Source organism: Mobula birostris, chromosome X (genome assembly GCF_030028105.1).
Source record: "Mobula birostris isolate sMobBir1 chromosome X, sMobBir1.hap1, whole genome shotgun sequence".
In the NCBI taxonomy this organism is placed as follows: domain Eukaryota; kingdom Metazoa; phylum Chordata; class Chondrichthyes; order Myliobatiformes; family Myliobatidae; genus Mobula; species Mobula birostris.
The window spans coordinates 43279125-43291759 of record NC_092402.1 but is presented as its reverse complement, the minus strand read 5'-3'; the positions used below and the strand labels follow the sequence as shown (position 1 = coordinate 43291759).

The following is a 12635-nucleotide window of genomic DNA, read 5'->3' as shown; positions in this document are numbered from 1 at the left end:
CTTCCACCCTGCCCTCAAATTTACCTGGTCCATTTCCGACACCTCCCTCCCCTTTCCTGATCTTTCTGTCTCTATCTCTGGAGACAGCTTATCTACTGATGTCTACTATAAGCCTACTGACTCTCACAGCTACCTGGACTATTCCTCTTCTCACCCTGTCTCTTGCAAAAATGCCATCCCCTTCTCGCAATTCCTCCATCTCCGCCGCCTCTGCTCTCAGGATGAGGCCTTTCATTCCAGGACGAAGCAGATGTCTTCCTTTTTTAAAGAAAGGGGCTTCCCTCCCTCCACCATCAACTCTGCTCTCAAACGCATCTCTCCCATTTCACGTACATCTGCTCTCACCCCATTCTCCCGCCACCTCACTAAGGATAGGGTTCTCCTTGTCCTCACCTACCACCCCACCAGTCTCCGGGTCCAACATATAATTCTCCGTAACTTCCGCCACCTCCAACGAGATCCCACCACTAAGCACATCTTTCCCTCCCCCCCACTTTCTGCTTTCCGCAGGGATCACTCCCTACGTGACTCCCTTGTCCATTCGCAACCCCCCCATCCCTCCCCACTGATCTTGCTCCTGGCACTTATCCTTGTAAGTGGAACAAGTGCTACACATGCCTGTACACTTCCTCCCTCACTACCATTCAGGGCCCCAGACAGTCCTTCCAGGTGAGGCGACACTTCACCTGTGAGTTGGTCCGGTGGTCCGGTGCTCCCGGTGCGGTCTTGGTGAGAACAGACGCAGACTGGGAAACCGTTTCGCTGAACACCTACGCTCTGTCCACCAGAGAAAGCAGGATCTCCCAGTGGCCACACATTTTAATTCCACGTCCCATTCCCATTCTGATATGTCTATCCGCGGCCTCCTCTACTGTAAAGATGAAGCCACACTCAGGTTGGAGGAACAACACCTTATATTCCGTCTGGGTAGCCTCCAACCTGATGGCATGAACATTGACTTCTCTAACTTCCGTTAATGCCCCTCCTCCCGTTTTTACCCCATCATTTATTTATGTATGCATGCATGAATGTATGTACGTATTTATTTATTTAGTTAGTTGTCTATTAATTAATTAATTAATCAATTCCTTTTTTTCCCTCCCTTTTTTCCTCTCTCTGTCCCTTTCATAATAACTCCTTGCCTGCTCTCCATGCTCCTCTGGGCTTCCCCCCTCCCCCTTTCTTTCTCCCAAGGCCTCCCGTCCCATGATCCTCTCCCTTCTCTAGCCTTGTATCCCTTTTGCCAATCAACTGTCCAGCTCCTGGCTCCATCCCTCCCCCTCCTGTCTTCCCCTATCATTTCGGATCTCCCCCTCCCCCTCCCACTTTCAAATCTCTTACTATCTCTTCTTTCAGTTAGTCCTGTCGAAGGGTCTTGGCCTGAAACGTCAACTGTACCTCTTCCTATGGATGCTGTCTGGCCTGTTGCGTTCACCAGCATTTTGTGTGTGTTGCTTGAATTTCCAGCATCTGCAGAATTCCTTCTGTTTGCTTAAATAACAAGCTGGTATTTTAATTAATATGGAGAAATGGAAGTATGTGACAGCAATTAGTTTATAAATTAATAATGTTAATATATCGAGGGCTAATGGGCCCTTGTTTGAAGACCTTAGAAAAGGTGCTGTCATTGGGCGAGGGCAGTGAAACCACTATCCGATTATCCCATTTTGGACAGTGAATTGACCAAGTACCAGCAGAATAATAGGAATGGTTTGGGGCCGTTACCGACTGAAATTTCTGCTGTTCACTTACAATTAATCTCAGACCTTAAGAACTTCATCAATGCAAATCTTCCTATTTCACAGAATTTCCATATTTATAGACACTTTGCATGATCCTATTCTGAACAAATCTATGCCGGGTGCTCTGCCATCAAACACCATGCACAGAAATTTAATGATATACATTTAAGGCTATTTAATGGGGGTTCCTTGCACATGTTGTAGTGGAAGGGTTTTCACCTCAGTATGGAAAGACTGAAATCAAATTGCAAGAGGATATCAATTTAATTCCGAGGTGGTCTGGGGGAGAATTTTTTACTGTCCTTATTTTAGTGCTTCGAACTCAGATGCTCTTGAGTCTCAAATATACTAGGGGATCAAATGCAGGTAACATCAGTTAGAGCTTACAGTATAAAAAACACATGGCAAACAGTACTGGTGAGGATAATTCTCTTTGAGCACCCACATTATCCATTTATGTTCTTGAGCAACAGACATAGACAGAGCGCAGCCCCTCTACATTCGTCAAAGGGTACATGGTTACATTTAAAACTACTGTATTGCAGAAGACAAATTAGAAAACATTATTTCCTCTCTGTATTCAATTGCCCTTCCTTAAAAAGCAGAGGCACAAACTGCGAAAGCACTTACTGTGTTGAAGTTGGGGAATAGTCCGACAGGAGAGGGGCTGTTCAGACGAAATGGAAGGAAGTGTTTGATATCAAGAGCGGGCTGCATGGCTCTTCCTTGAAGCTGTAGGGACGCTAGAAGGCTACTATTTTGGCCCGTGGAACCTGAAGAAACACAGAATGAAGGTGAAGTGGTTAATTGCAATTGCCATACTAATTGTGCTAGATGTATGAAAGGCATTTATCCTGCAGAAACTGATACAAAATGTTTGCTGATTATTTAGCATGTCTAAGGAAAGGTCTGCTGTCAAGATCAACGCCAGGTGAGCCTTCTCTTTTGAAATTGTGACATAAGCTATTTCAAAAAAATGTCTCAAGCAAAAGAAATCTCCCTGTGGAGCAAGTAACCCTGAGTTTCCAGCAAAATTGGTGAAAATATGAGCGGACAAAGATTAGAATCTTATAGCCAGATCTTTGGAAAGATGCAACAAGCAAAGTGTCAGGGTGAAAGGTGAAATACTTATGGGGAATCTGAGGGGGAACTATTTCACTCAGAGGGCCATGCGAGTGAGGAAAGAGCTGCCAGAGGAAGTGGTAGATGTTGGTTCGTTGTAACAATTAAGAGAAGTTTGGATAGATACGTGGATGAGAGGAGTTTGGAGGGCTATGGTCCAGTTGCAGGTAGATGGGACTATGCAGAAAACCAGGTTGGCACAGACTAACACACAAAATGCTGGAGGACCTCAGCAGGTCAGGCAGCATCTATGGAAATGAATAAAGAGTCGACGTTTCAGGCTGAAACCCTTTACAAGGCTGGAAAGGAAGGGAGAAGATGCCAGAATAAGAAAGTGGGGGAGGGAAGGAGGACAAGTTAGAAGGTAATAGGTAAAGCCAGGGAGATGGGAAAGATAAAAGGCTGGAGAAGAAGTCATGTGATAGGAGAGAAGAGTGGACCATAGGAGAATGGGAAGAAGGAGGAGACCCAGAGGGAAGTGACAGGCAGGTGAGATGAAGAAGTAAGAGGAGTGATAGGCCAGAAAGGGGAATAGAAGAAGAGGGAGCGTGGAGGGGAAAAGAAAAACAAAATTACTGGAAGGAGAAATTGATGTCCATACATCAGGTTGGAGGTTATCTAGACAGAGTATAAGATGTTGCTCCTCCACCCTGAGAGTGGCCTTATCTTGGCAAAAGAGGAGGCCATGGACTGACATGTTGGAACAGGAATGGGAATGGGGATTAAAATGTTTGGCCACCAGGAAATTCCACTTTTGGCAGATGGAGAGAAGGTACTTGATAAAGCATTCCCCCAATTTACGATGATCTCATCAGTGTAGAGGAGGCTGCATCAAGAGCACTGAATACAATAGATGGCCCCAACAGATTCTCAGGTGAAGCGTTGCCTCACTTGGAAAGCCTGTTTGGGGCCCTCAGTGGAGGTGAGGGAGGTGAATGGGCAGGTGTAGCACTTCTGTCGTTTGCAAGGATATGTGCCAAGTGGGAGATTAGTGGAGAGGGATGAATGGACAAGGGAATCACTAAGGGAGCAATCCCCACGGAAAGCGGAGATTGGGGTAGTAAAGATGTGTTTGGGGGTAGGGTCCCAGTGAAGATGGTGGACGTTGTGGAGAATGATGTGTTGGGTGTGAAGCCTCAGAGGGTGGTAGATGAGGATGAGTAATTCTATCCCCTTTAAGGTGGCGGGAAGATGGGGTCAGTGCGGATGTTTGGGAAATGGAGGAGATGAGGGTGAGGGGAACATCAATGGTGGAGGAAGGGAAACACCATTCTTTGAGGAAGGGGACATCTCTGATGTCCTGGAAAGGAAAGCCTCATCCTGGGAACAGATACAGTGGAGATGAAGAAACTGAGACAAGGGAACAGCATCTTTACAGGAAACAGGGTGGAAAGAGCTATAGTCAAGATAGCTGTGGGAATCTGAGATCCTTCATCAGGATACATCAGCTGGGTCAAAGGACCTGTTTCTGTGTTGCAGTGCTCAATGACTCTAAGCATTCCTGTTCAGGATAGCAGCTTAAGAACAGGCATGGTTTAATAGCTGGGAAAGGAGTCTTATACCTTTAGTGCAAACACCACTTACATCCTCTCCTGAAATGCTGACCTTCAGACAAAGGGCCGTGCAGACATTTAAGTACGCATTACAGGTGCGCGCACGCACACAGCTGCAAATCTGTGCTTGCACATGCAGAAGGTCAGACCCAAACATACATGCATTGAGATATCAGTGCCCATGTATCATGTGGGCATTGGGTACAGTAGACCGTCAAGCTCGCTGACATATACTATCAAGACATGACTATGCTGACAAGTACTTTTGAATACTGAGACTACTGCATGATGGCACGTAATCAGAATCAGAACCCTTCACTGTCAGGACAAGAGTCAAACAGGGCTGGATCATTGTGCCCATCCTATTTTCCATCTTTATTGCTGACATTCTTCATCTCATTGGCCAAGACCCACCACAGGGAATCCCTAACACCAGAGTACTGGAGGAGCCCAACATGAACAATAAAGCAATACCAACTCCGATGGATAGGTCATGTCACCTGCACGCCTGTCTCACTTCTCCCCAAGCGGATTCTCCCACTCGAAGGAAAGTCAGCAAGCCCCTTACGGGGAAATGCAACGTTTCAAAGAAAACATCAAAATCAGCCTGAAGAAATTCAACAAAGAACTGTTAAAGGATAGACTGAAGAGCCAAGAGTACCAAACACCAACCACAGCCACCACTTACTCTTGCCCACACCACACCAGAACCTGTGGATCCCACACCAGCTTCTACAGCCACCTGAGGACCCACCGATAGACAACCCCTCAGGACAGCATCATACTGGACTTGAGTGATAACACTACTTGAGGGCATTTTTGTATGTTTGGAATGATTAGTTTGTTATTGATTGAATTAATAGCACAGTGGTGCAGCTAGCCACTGTAAATTGTCCCAGGTGTGGAGGACTGCCCGAGTTCAAGAAAGCAGCTCAGCTTGCCATGGCAAGCCCCTCAATTTCCACTCTCCATGATCATTAGCTCATTGGAAGCTCTGAAATCTGTATCTTAATACAAATCCAATCCTGTTCAACTTGTATCCTCTCCTGAGTTACACAATGCTTTGACTTTAAAGCCCTTCCAAGGTCCCACCCCTCACTATCCCAGTAAACAACTTGCAGCACTCTTAGATACTTGCCCTCCACTGATCTCTTTCAGAGTCTCATTTTTAACCAGTCCACCATGGACAACTTCCAAAGCCCCAACTGAATTCTCTCCCCAAACTACCTCTATTCTTATTGAAACCCTCTTTAAAAACTATTCCTTGACAGTCTTGTAGTCATTGTCATAATGTTTCTTTATGTAGCTTAGTACTATTTCATTTGGTAATGCTTTAGTAAAGTCCGTTAAGAGATGATACCGCGTTTAAGACAATCGATAATTATGAGCTGTTGTTTCTGAATGACGTGATGGCAGATTGCCCTCCTGTGCTTCCTTTGAACTAAAACAATGAAAATCTGAAATGTTATTTAACAGTGGAACATGCACACATATAAACTGGTCATCCATGTTCCCCACTCCCCCGCTAGCGAACTAACCCACAGAGGTGCTGTGGTCAGTTGCAAATCATCTATGCCAGGTTGGTGCAGGCAATTTAATTCAACACAGACTATGAATTACTTCCAAGCCATTCTTGAAATCCATATTGAGCATTTTTTTTCCAAGAAAAGCTGCTGCTGCTGACCTCACTTGCAAATTGACTTATGAAAGGCAAGGCAGGATGATAGAGCAGCACACATTGTTACAGAGAACAGTATAGCACAGGATCAGGCCCTTTGGCCCACAATGTTGTGCTGAACCAAATAAATTAGTAATCAAATGGCCAACTAAACTAATCCCTACTGACTCCATGAAGTGCATATCCTTCCACTTTCCTCATATTCATGAGCCCAACTAAACGTTTCTCACCACACCTTGCTTCAGATGGGGGTTTACAACCGTCTGCCGCTTTACCCAATCCTGGCTTAATCACCATCTGGTATGGAGGCACCAATGCACAGGATCGGAAAAAGCCAAGAGATTGTAGGCTCCGTCAGCTGCATCATGGGCACTAGCCTCCCATCATCAAGGCTATTTTTAAAGGCCATGCCTGAATAAGGACCTTCAGCATCGAGGGTATGCCCTCTTCTCATTACTACCATAAGGGAGAAAGTACAGGACCAGAAGATGTACACTCAATGTTTTAGAATTAGCTTCTTCCACTCCACTATGATATTTCTGAACAATTCATGAAGCCATGAACACCACCTCACTATTTTCCTCTTTTATATAAATATAAGAGGCGGAGTTAAGATGGCGCTAAACGGCGACTCCTTTGCTTGCATCTTCGGAAACAGCTCTGTTTCCATCTTTAATATCCTTATTTCTCCCTTTCAGGGTTCTTTTGAAGACCCTGACCTGGAATTACATGCTGACTTTGGTTCTTTGCGGGAATGGGACCCGTTCTCGGGGTTTCAGGACTGGTCGATGCTTGGCATGCCAAGGGGTAGGCCTGAGAGGCGGCCTAGTGTTTGGAAGCCTAAGATCTCAGGGCTCTGGAGACGGGTGGATCGAGGGTCAGTGTCACAGTAGGAGACTCGTGTGTCGTCGGGAAGGCTGGAAAATCTTTCGCTGTGGGCCCGAAGACCCGAGATCTTTGCCATCCTCGGGCACAGAGCTCAAAAAAAGCGACGGAACGGACTTCTAACATTGTAAACCCAAGGCTGTTGTTATGTCTCCCGCTCGCTGTGAAAATGGGGGACACCTCCTTCTCCCTTGCCAGGGAGAGAGAGAACCTGTGGTTTGTCGAATGCCGGATGAAATGCGATAGTCTTTGGGCTAACTGCAAGGTCTATGTCTTTGCTATCGCTTAGCTCATGCTTGTGCTCGGTAGCGGGTGCGTCTTTTATTTTTTGCCGGTGGGGGGAGGGGGGATTGTTGCTTGCTTCCGCATGGGAGGGGGTAGCTGGGGGGGACTTTGGGGTTCTCACGTTTAACTGTCGTTCATTCTTTGGGGCACTTCTCTGTTTTCGTGGATGTTTTGTGAAGAAAAAGCATTTCAAGATGTATATTGTATACATTTCTCTGACATTAAATTTGACCATTGAACCATATTCTCATAGTAATTTATATGTAATTTATAGTGATTTCTATGTACTGCACTCTTCTGCTGCTGCAAAACAACAAATTTCACAACATATGTCAATGATAATAAACCTGATTCTGAATCTTCAGGATGTGTGAAGTCTATCCAATGTACTTGATTTGACTGGATAAAATGCAAGAGTTGCTGCTTCAACTGATTCAGATGTGGAAATACCTGAATAAGAATATTGAAAGTTATTTCTATATACCTTATATCACTCAGAAAGAAATTGCTGCAGGATCTTGAATGGAAATCATCTGGTTGTGTTGCCAGTTTGTGGATACCTTGCCGTCTGTCTATTCAAGTGCACACAGGGTGCACAGATTGGGAAAGATGACACTCCAGCCTGCAATTTTCCAATGATTAGTTTAAAGTTCTGAACATTGTTAACTAAAGGTCCATATCTCCCTCGGTAGGTGCTCAGCAGAATGCACCAAAAGTTCTGGAGCAAAATATTTCAGCATTAGCTTTACGAAGCACTGGAAATAAATTGTGATCCACAAATTCACAATATGAGAACCCTGACTCATATTGTACAGACTGCCTGGTCTTCTCCGCTACAGGCATTGACAAAACATCCTGATAATCTGAAAATCTTAAATTTCTGCAGGTTTAAGGATGAAGCAATGAGAAGCAAATGTCTGATTCTTAACAACTTCTTCCCAATCTCCCGAAAGGGCTTTCCAGTACTTAATGTATGCGACCCAGATGGTTTAGCATTCCACACATCCTCTTACATTCCTACCCTTTCAATTTAGTCTTGTGGAATGAGTGAAGGAATGAATACTGTACTCAGTGATGTGGCAAATCAGTTAGGGTCTGTGTTCACAAAAGGGATTTGTGCAAATAGTTATGTGCAACTGCCAAAATCTAAACGGGAACAATCTTATTCATAACCCATGACCTTCACCAAACATTATTGGCGCCAGGGGAGAATTTTATTAACTGAACCTACCTGCCCACAACTGTATCATTGTGCTACGTATCCTGTGTTTATCATTAGTCCAAAAAATTGCCAGAGAATGGTGGCAGTTGGAGCTTCAGTGTTACAGTAATGAATGCATCTCTAGGAAGAGGTACAGTCGACGTTTCAGGCTGAGACCCTTCGTCAGGACTAACTGAAGGAAGAATGAGTAAGGGATTTGAAAGTTGGAGGGGGAGGGGGAGATCCAAAATGATAGGAGAAGACAGGAGGGGGAGGGATGGAGCCAAGAGCTGGACAGGTGATTGGCAAAAGGGATATGAGAGGATCATGAGACAGGAGGTTCGAGAAGAAAGACAAGGAGGGCTGGGGTGGGGGGACCCAGAGGATGGGCAAGGGGTATATTCAGAGGGACAGAGGGAGAAAAAGGAGAGTGAGAGAAAGAATGTGTGTATAAAAATAAGTAACAGATGGGGTACGAGGGGGAGGTGGGGCATGAGCGGAAGTTAGAGAAGTCAATGTTCATGCCATCAGGGTGGAGGCTACCCAGACGGAATATAAGGTGTTGTTCCCCCAACCTGAGTGTGGCTTCGTCTTTACAGTAGAGGAGGACGTGGATAGACATGTCAGAATGGGAATGGGATGTGGAATTAAAATGTGTGGCCATTGGGAGATCCTGCTTTCTCTGGCGACAGAGCGTAGGTGTTCAGCAAAACGGTCTCCCGCAAAACGGTCTCCCAGTCTGCGTCGGGTCTCGCCAATGTATAGAAGGCCACATCAGGAGCACCGGACACAGTATATCACCCCAGCCGACTCACAGGTGAAGTGTCGCCTCACCTGGAAGGACTGTCTGGGGCCCTGAATGGTGGTAAGGGAGGAAGTGTAAGGGCATGTGTAGCACTTGTACCGCTTACACGGCTAAGTGCCAGGAGGGAGATCAGTGGGGAGGGATGGGGGGGACGAATGGACAAGGGAGTTGTGTAGGGAGTGATCCCTGCGGAACGCAGAGAGAGGTGGGGAGGGAAAGATGTGCTTAGTGGTGGGATCCCGTTGGAGGTGGCGGAAGTTACGGAGAATAATAGTTGGACCCAGAGGTTGGTGGGGTGGTAGGTGAGGAGCAGGGGAACCTATTCCTAGTGGGGTGGTGGGAGGATGGAGTGAGAGCAGATGTGCGTGAAATGGGGGAGATGCGTTTGAGAACAGAGTTGATGGTGGAGGAAGGGAAGCCCCTTTCTTTAAAAAAGGAAGACATCTCCCTCGTCCTAGAATGAAAAGCCTCATCCTGAGAGCAGATGCGGCGGAGACGGAGGAATTGCGAGAAGGGGATGGCGTTTTTGCAAGAGACAGGGTGAGAAGAGGAATAGTCCAGATAGCTGTGAGAGTCAGTAGGTTTATAGTAGACATCAGTGGATAAGCTGTCTCCAGAGACAGCGACAGAAAGATCTAGAAAGAGGAGGGAGGTGTCGGAAATGGACCAGGTAAACTTGAGGGCAGGGTGAAAGTTGGAGGCAAAATTAATAATGTCAACAAGCTCAGCATGCGTGCAGGAGGCAGCGCCAATGCAGTCGTCGATGTAGCGAAGGAAAAGTGGGGGACAGATACCAGAATAGGTACGGAACATAGATTGTTCCACAAAGCCAACAAAAAGGCAGGCATAGCTCGGACCCATACGGGTGCCCATAGCTACACCTTTAGTTTGGAGGAAGTGGGAGGAGCAAAAGGAGAAATTATTAAGATTAAGGACTAATTCCACTAGACGGAGCAGAGTGGTGGTAGAGGGGAACTGATTAGGTCTGGAATCCAAAAAGAAGCGGAGAGCTTTGAGACTTTCCTGATGGGGGATGGAAGTATATAGGGACTGGACATTCATGGTGAAAATAAAGCGGTGGGGGCCAGGGAATTTAAAATCATCGAAAAGTTTAAGAGCGTGAAAAGTGTCACGAACATAGGTCGGAAGGGATTAAACAAGGGGGGATAAAACCGTGTCGAGGTATGCAGAAATGAGTTCGGTGGGGCAGGAGCAAGCTGAGACAATAGGTCGGCCAGGACAGGCAGGTTTGTGGATCTTGGGTAGGAGGTAGAAACGGGAACTGCGAGGTATGGGAACTATAAGTTTGGTAGCAGTGGATGGGAGATCCCCTGAGCGGGTAAAGTCGGTGATGGTGTGGGAGACAATGGCCTGGTGCTTCTTAGTGAGGTCATGATCGAGGGGTAAATAAGAGGAGGTATCCGCGAGTTGTCGCTGTGCCTCGGCAAGGTAGAGGTCAGTACGCCAGACTACAACAGCACCCCCCTTATCGGTGGGTTTAATAGTAAGGTTAGGATTAGTGCGGAGGGAGTGGAGAGCAGAGCGTTCGGAAGGAGTGAGGTTGGAATGGGGACAAGGTGCGGTGAAGTCGAGACAGTTGATGTCCCGTCGGCAGTCAGCGATAAGGAGATCCAGAGCAGGCAGAAGACCAGAGCGGGGTGTCCATGAAGAAGAGGAGGGTTGAAGATGGGAGAAGGGGTTATCGGTAGGGGTGGAAGAGTCCTTGCCGAAGAAGTAGGCTTCGAGACGGAGATGGCGGAAGAAGAGTTCCGCATCGTGGCAAACACGGAACTCACTGAGGTGTGGGCGAAGGGGGACAAAGGTGAGGCCCTTACTGAGGACCGAGCGTTCTGCCTCCGATAGTTGAAGGTCGGAGGGGAATGTAAAGACCTGGCATGGAAGAGAGCTGGGATCAGAGGGGGGAGGGGGGAGACTGGGGGTGTCAGTGGAGAGGGGAGGATCGTGACCTCACTAAGGAGCACCAGGCCATTGTCTCCCATACCATCACCGACTTTATCCACTCAGGGGATCTCCCACCCACTGCTACCAACCTTATAGTTCCCACACCCCGCACTTCCCGTTTCTACCTCGTACCCAAGATCCACAAACCTGCCTGTCCTGGCAGACCTATTGTCTCAGCTTGCTCCTGCCCCACCGAACTTGTTTCTGCATACCTCGACATGGTTTTATCCCCCCTTGTTCAATCCCTCCCTACCTATGTTCGTGACACTTCTCACGCTCTTAAACTTTTCGATGATTTTAAGTTCCCTGGCCCCCACCGCTTTATTTTCACCATAGATGTCCAGTCCCTATATACTTCCATCCCCCATCAGGAAGGTCTCAAAGCTCTCCACTTCTTTTTGGATTCCAGACCTAACCAGCTCCCCTCTACCACCACTCTGCACCATCTAGAGGCATTAGTCCTTACTCTTAATAATTTCTCCTTTCGCTCCTCCCACTTCCTCCAAACTAAAGGTGTAGCTATGGGCACCCGTATGGGTCCTAGCTATGCCTGCCTTTTTGTTGGCTTTGTGGAACAATCTATGTTCCGTGCCTATTCTGGTATCTGTCCCCCACTTTCCCTTCGCTACATCGACGACTGCATTGGCGCTGCTTCCTGCATGCATGCTGAGCTCGTTGACTTTATTAACTTTGCTTCCAACTTTCACCCTGCCCTCAAGTTTACCTGGTCCATTTCCGACACCTCCCTCCCCTTTCTAGATCTTTCTGTCGCTATCTCTGGAGACAGCTTATCCACTGATGTCTAACTATAAGCCTATTGACTCTCACAGCTATCTGGACTATTCCTCTTCTCACCCTGTCTCTTGCAAAAATGCCATCCCCTTCTTGCAATTCCTCCGTCTCCGCCGCATCTGCTCTCAGGATGAGGCTTTTCATTCCAGGACAAGGGAAATGTCTTCCCTTTTTAAAGAAAGGGGCTTCCCTTCCTCCACCATCAACTCTGCTCTCAAACGCATCTCCCCCATTTCACGCACATCTGCTCTCACTCCATCCTCCCGACACCCCACTAGGAATAGGGTTCCCCTGGTTCTCACCTACCACCCCACCAGCCTCCGGGTCCAACATATTATTCTCCGTAACTTCCACCACCTCCAACGGGATCCCACCACTAAGCACATCTTTCCCTCCCCCCCTTCTCTGCATTCCGCAGGGATCGCTCCCTACGCGACTCCCTTGTCCATTCGTCCCCCCCATCCCTCCCCACTGATCTCCCTCCTGGCACTTATCCTTGTAAGCTGAACAAGTGCTACACATGCCCTTACACTTCCTCCCTTACCACCATTCAGGGCCCCAGACAGTCCTTCCAGGTGAGGCGACACTTCACCTGTGAGTCGGCTGGGGT

The 12635-nt window shown here is 47.2% G+C and overlaps 1 protein-coding gene across 2 annotated transcripts in view; it reads right to left on the bottom strand.

The window, feature by feature from the left end:
• Positions 1–12635, bottom strand: part of znf385c (zinc finger protein 385C) — a 266688-nt gene that overhangs the window by 97354 nt on the left and 156699 nt on the right. For both annotated transcript variants that reach the window (XM_072248633.1, XM_072248634.1), the window contains exon 2: positions 2373–2515. In XM_072248633.1, the coding sequence (XP_072104734.1) occupies positions 2373–2515 (143 nt within the window). The remainder of the gene's footprint in view (positions 1–2372; positions 2516–12635) is intronic.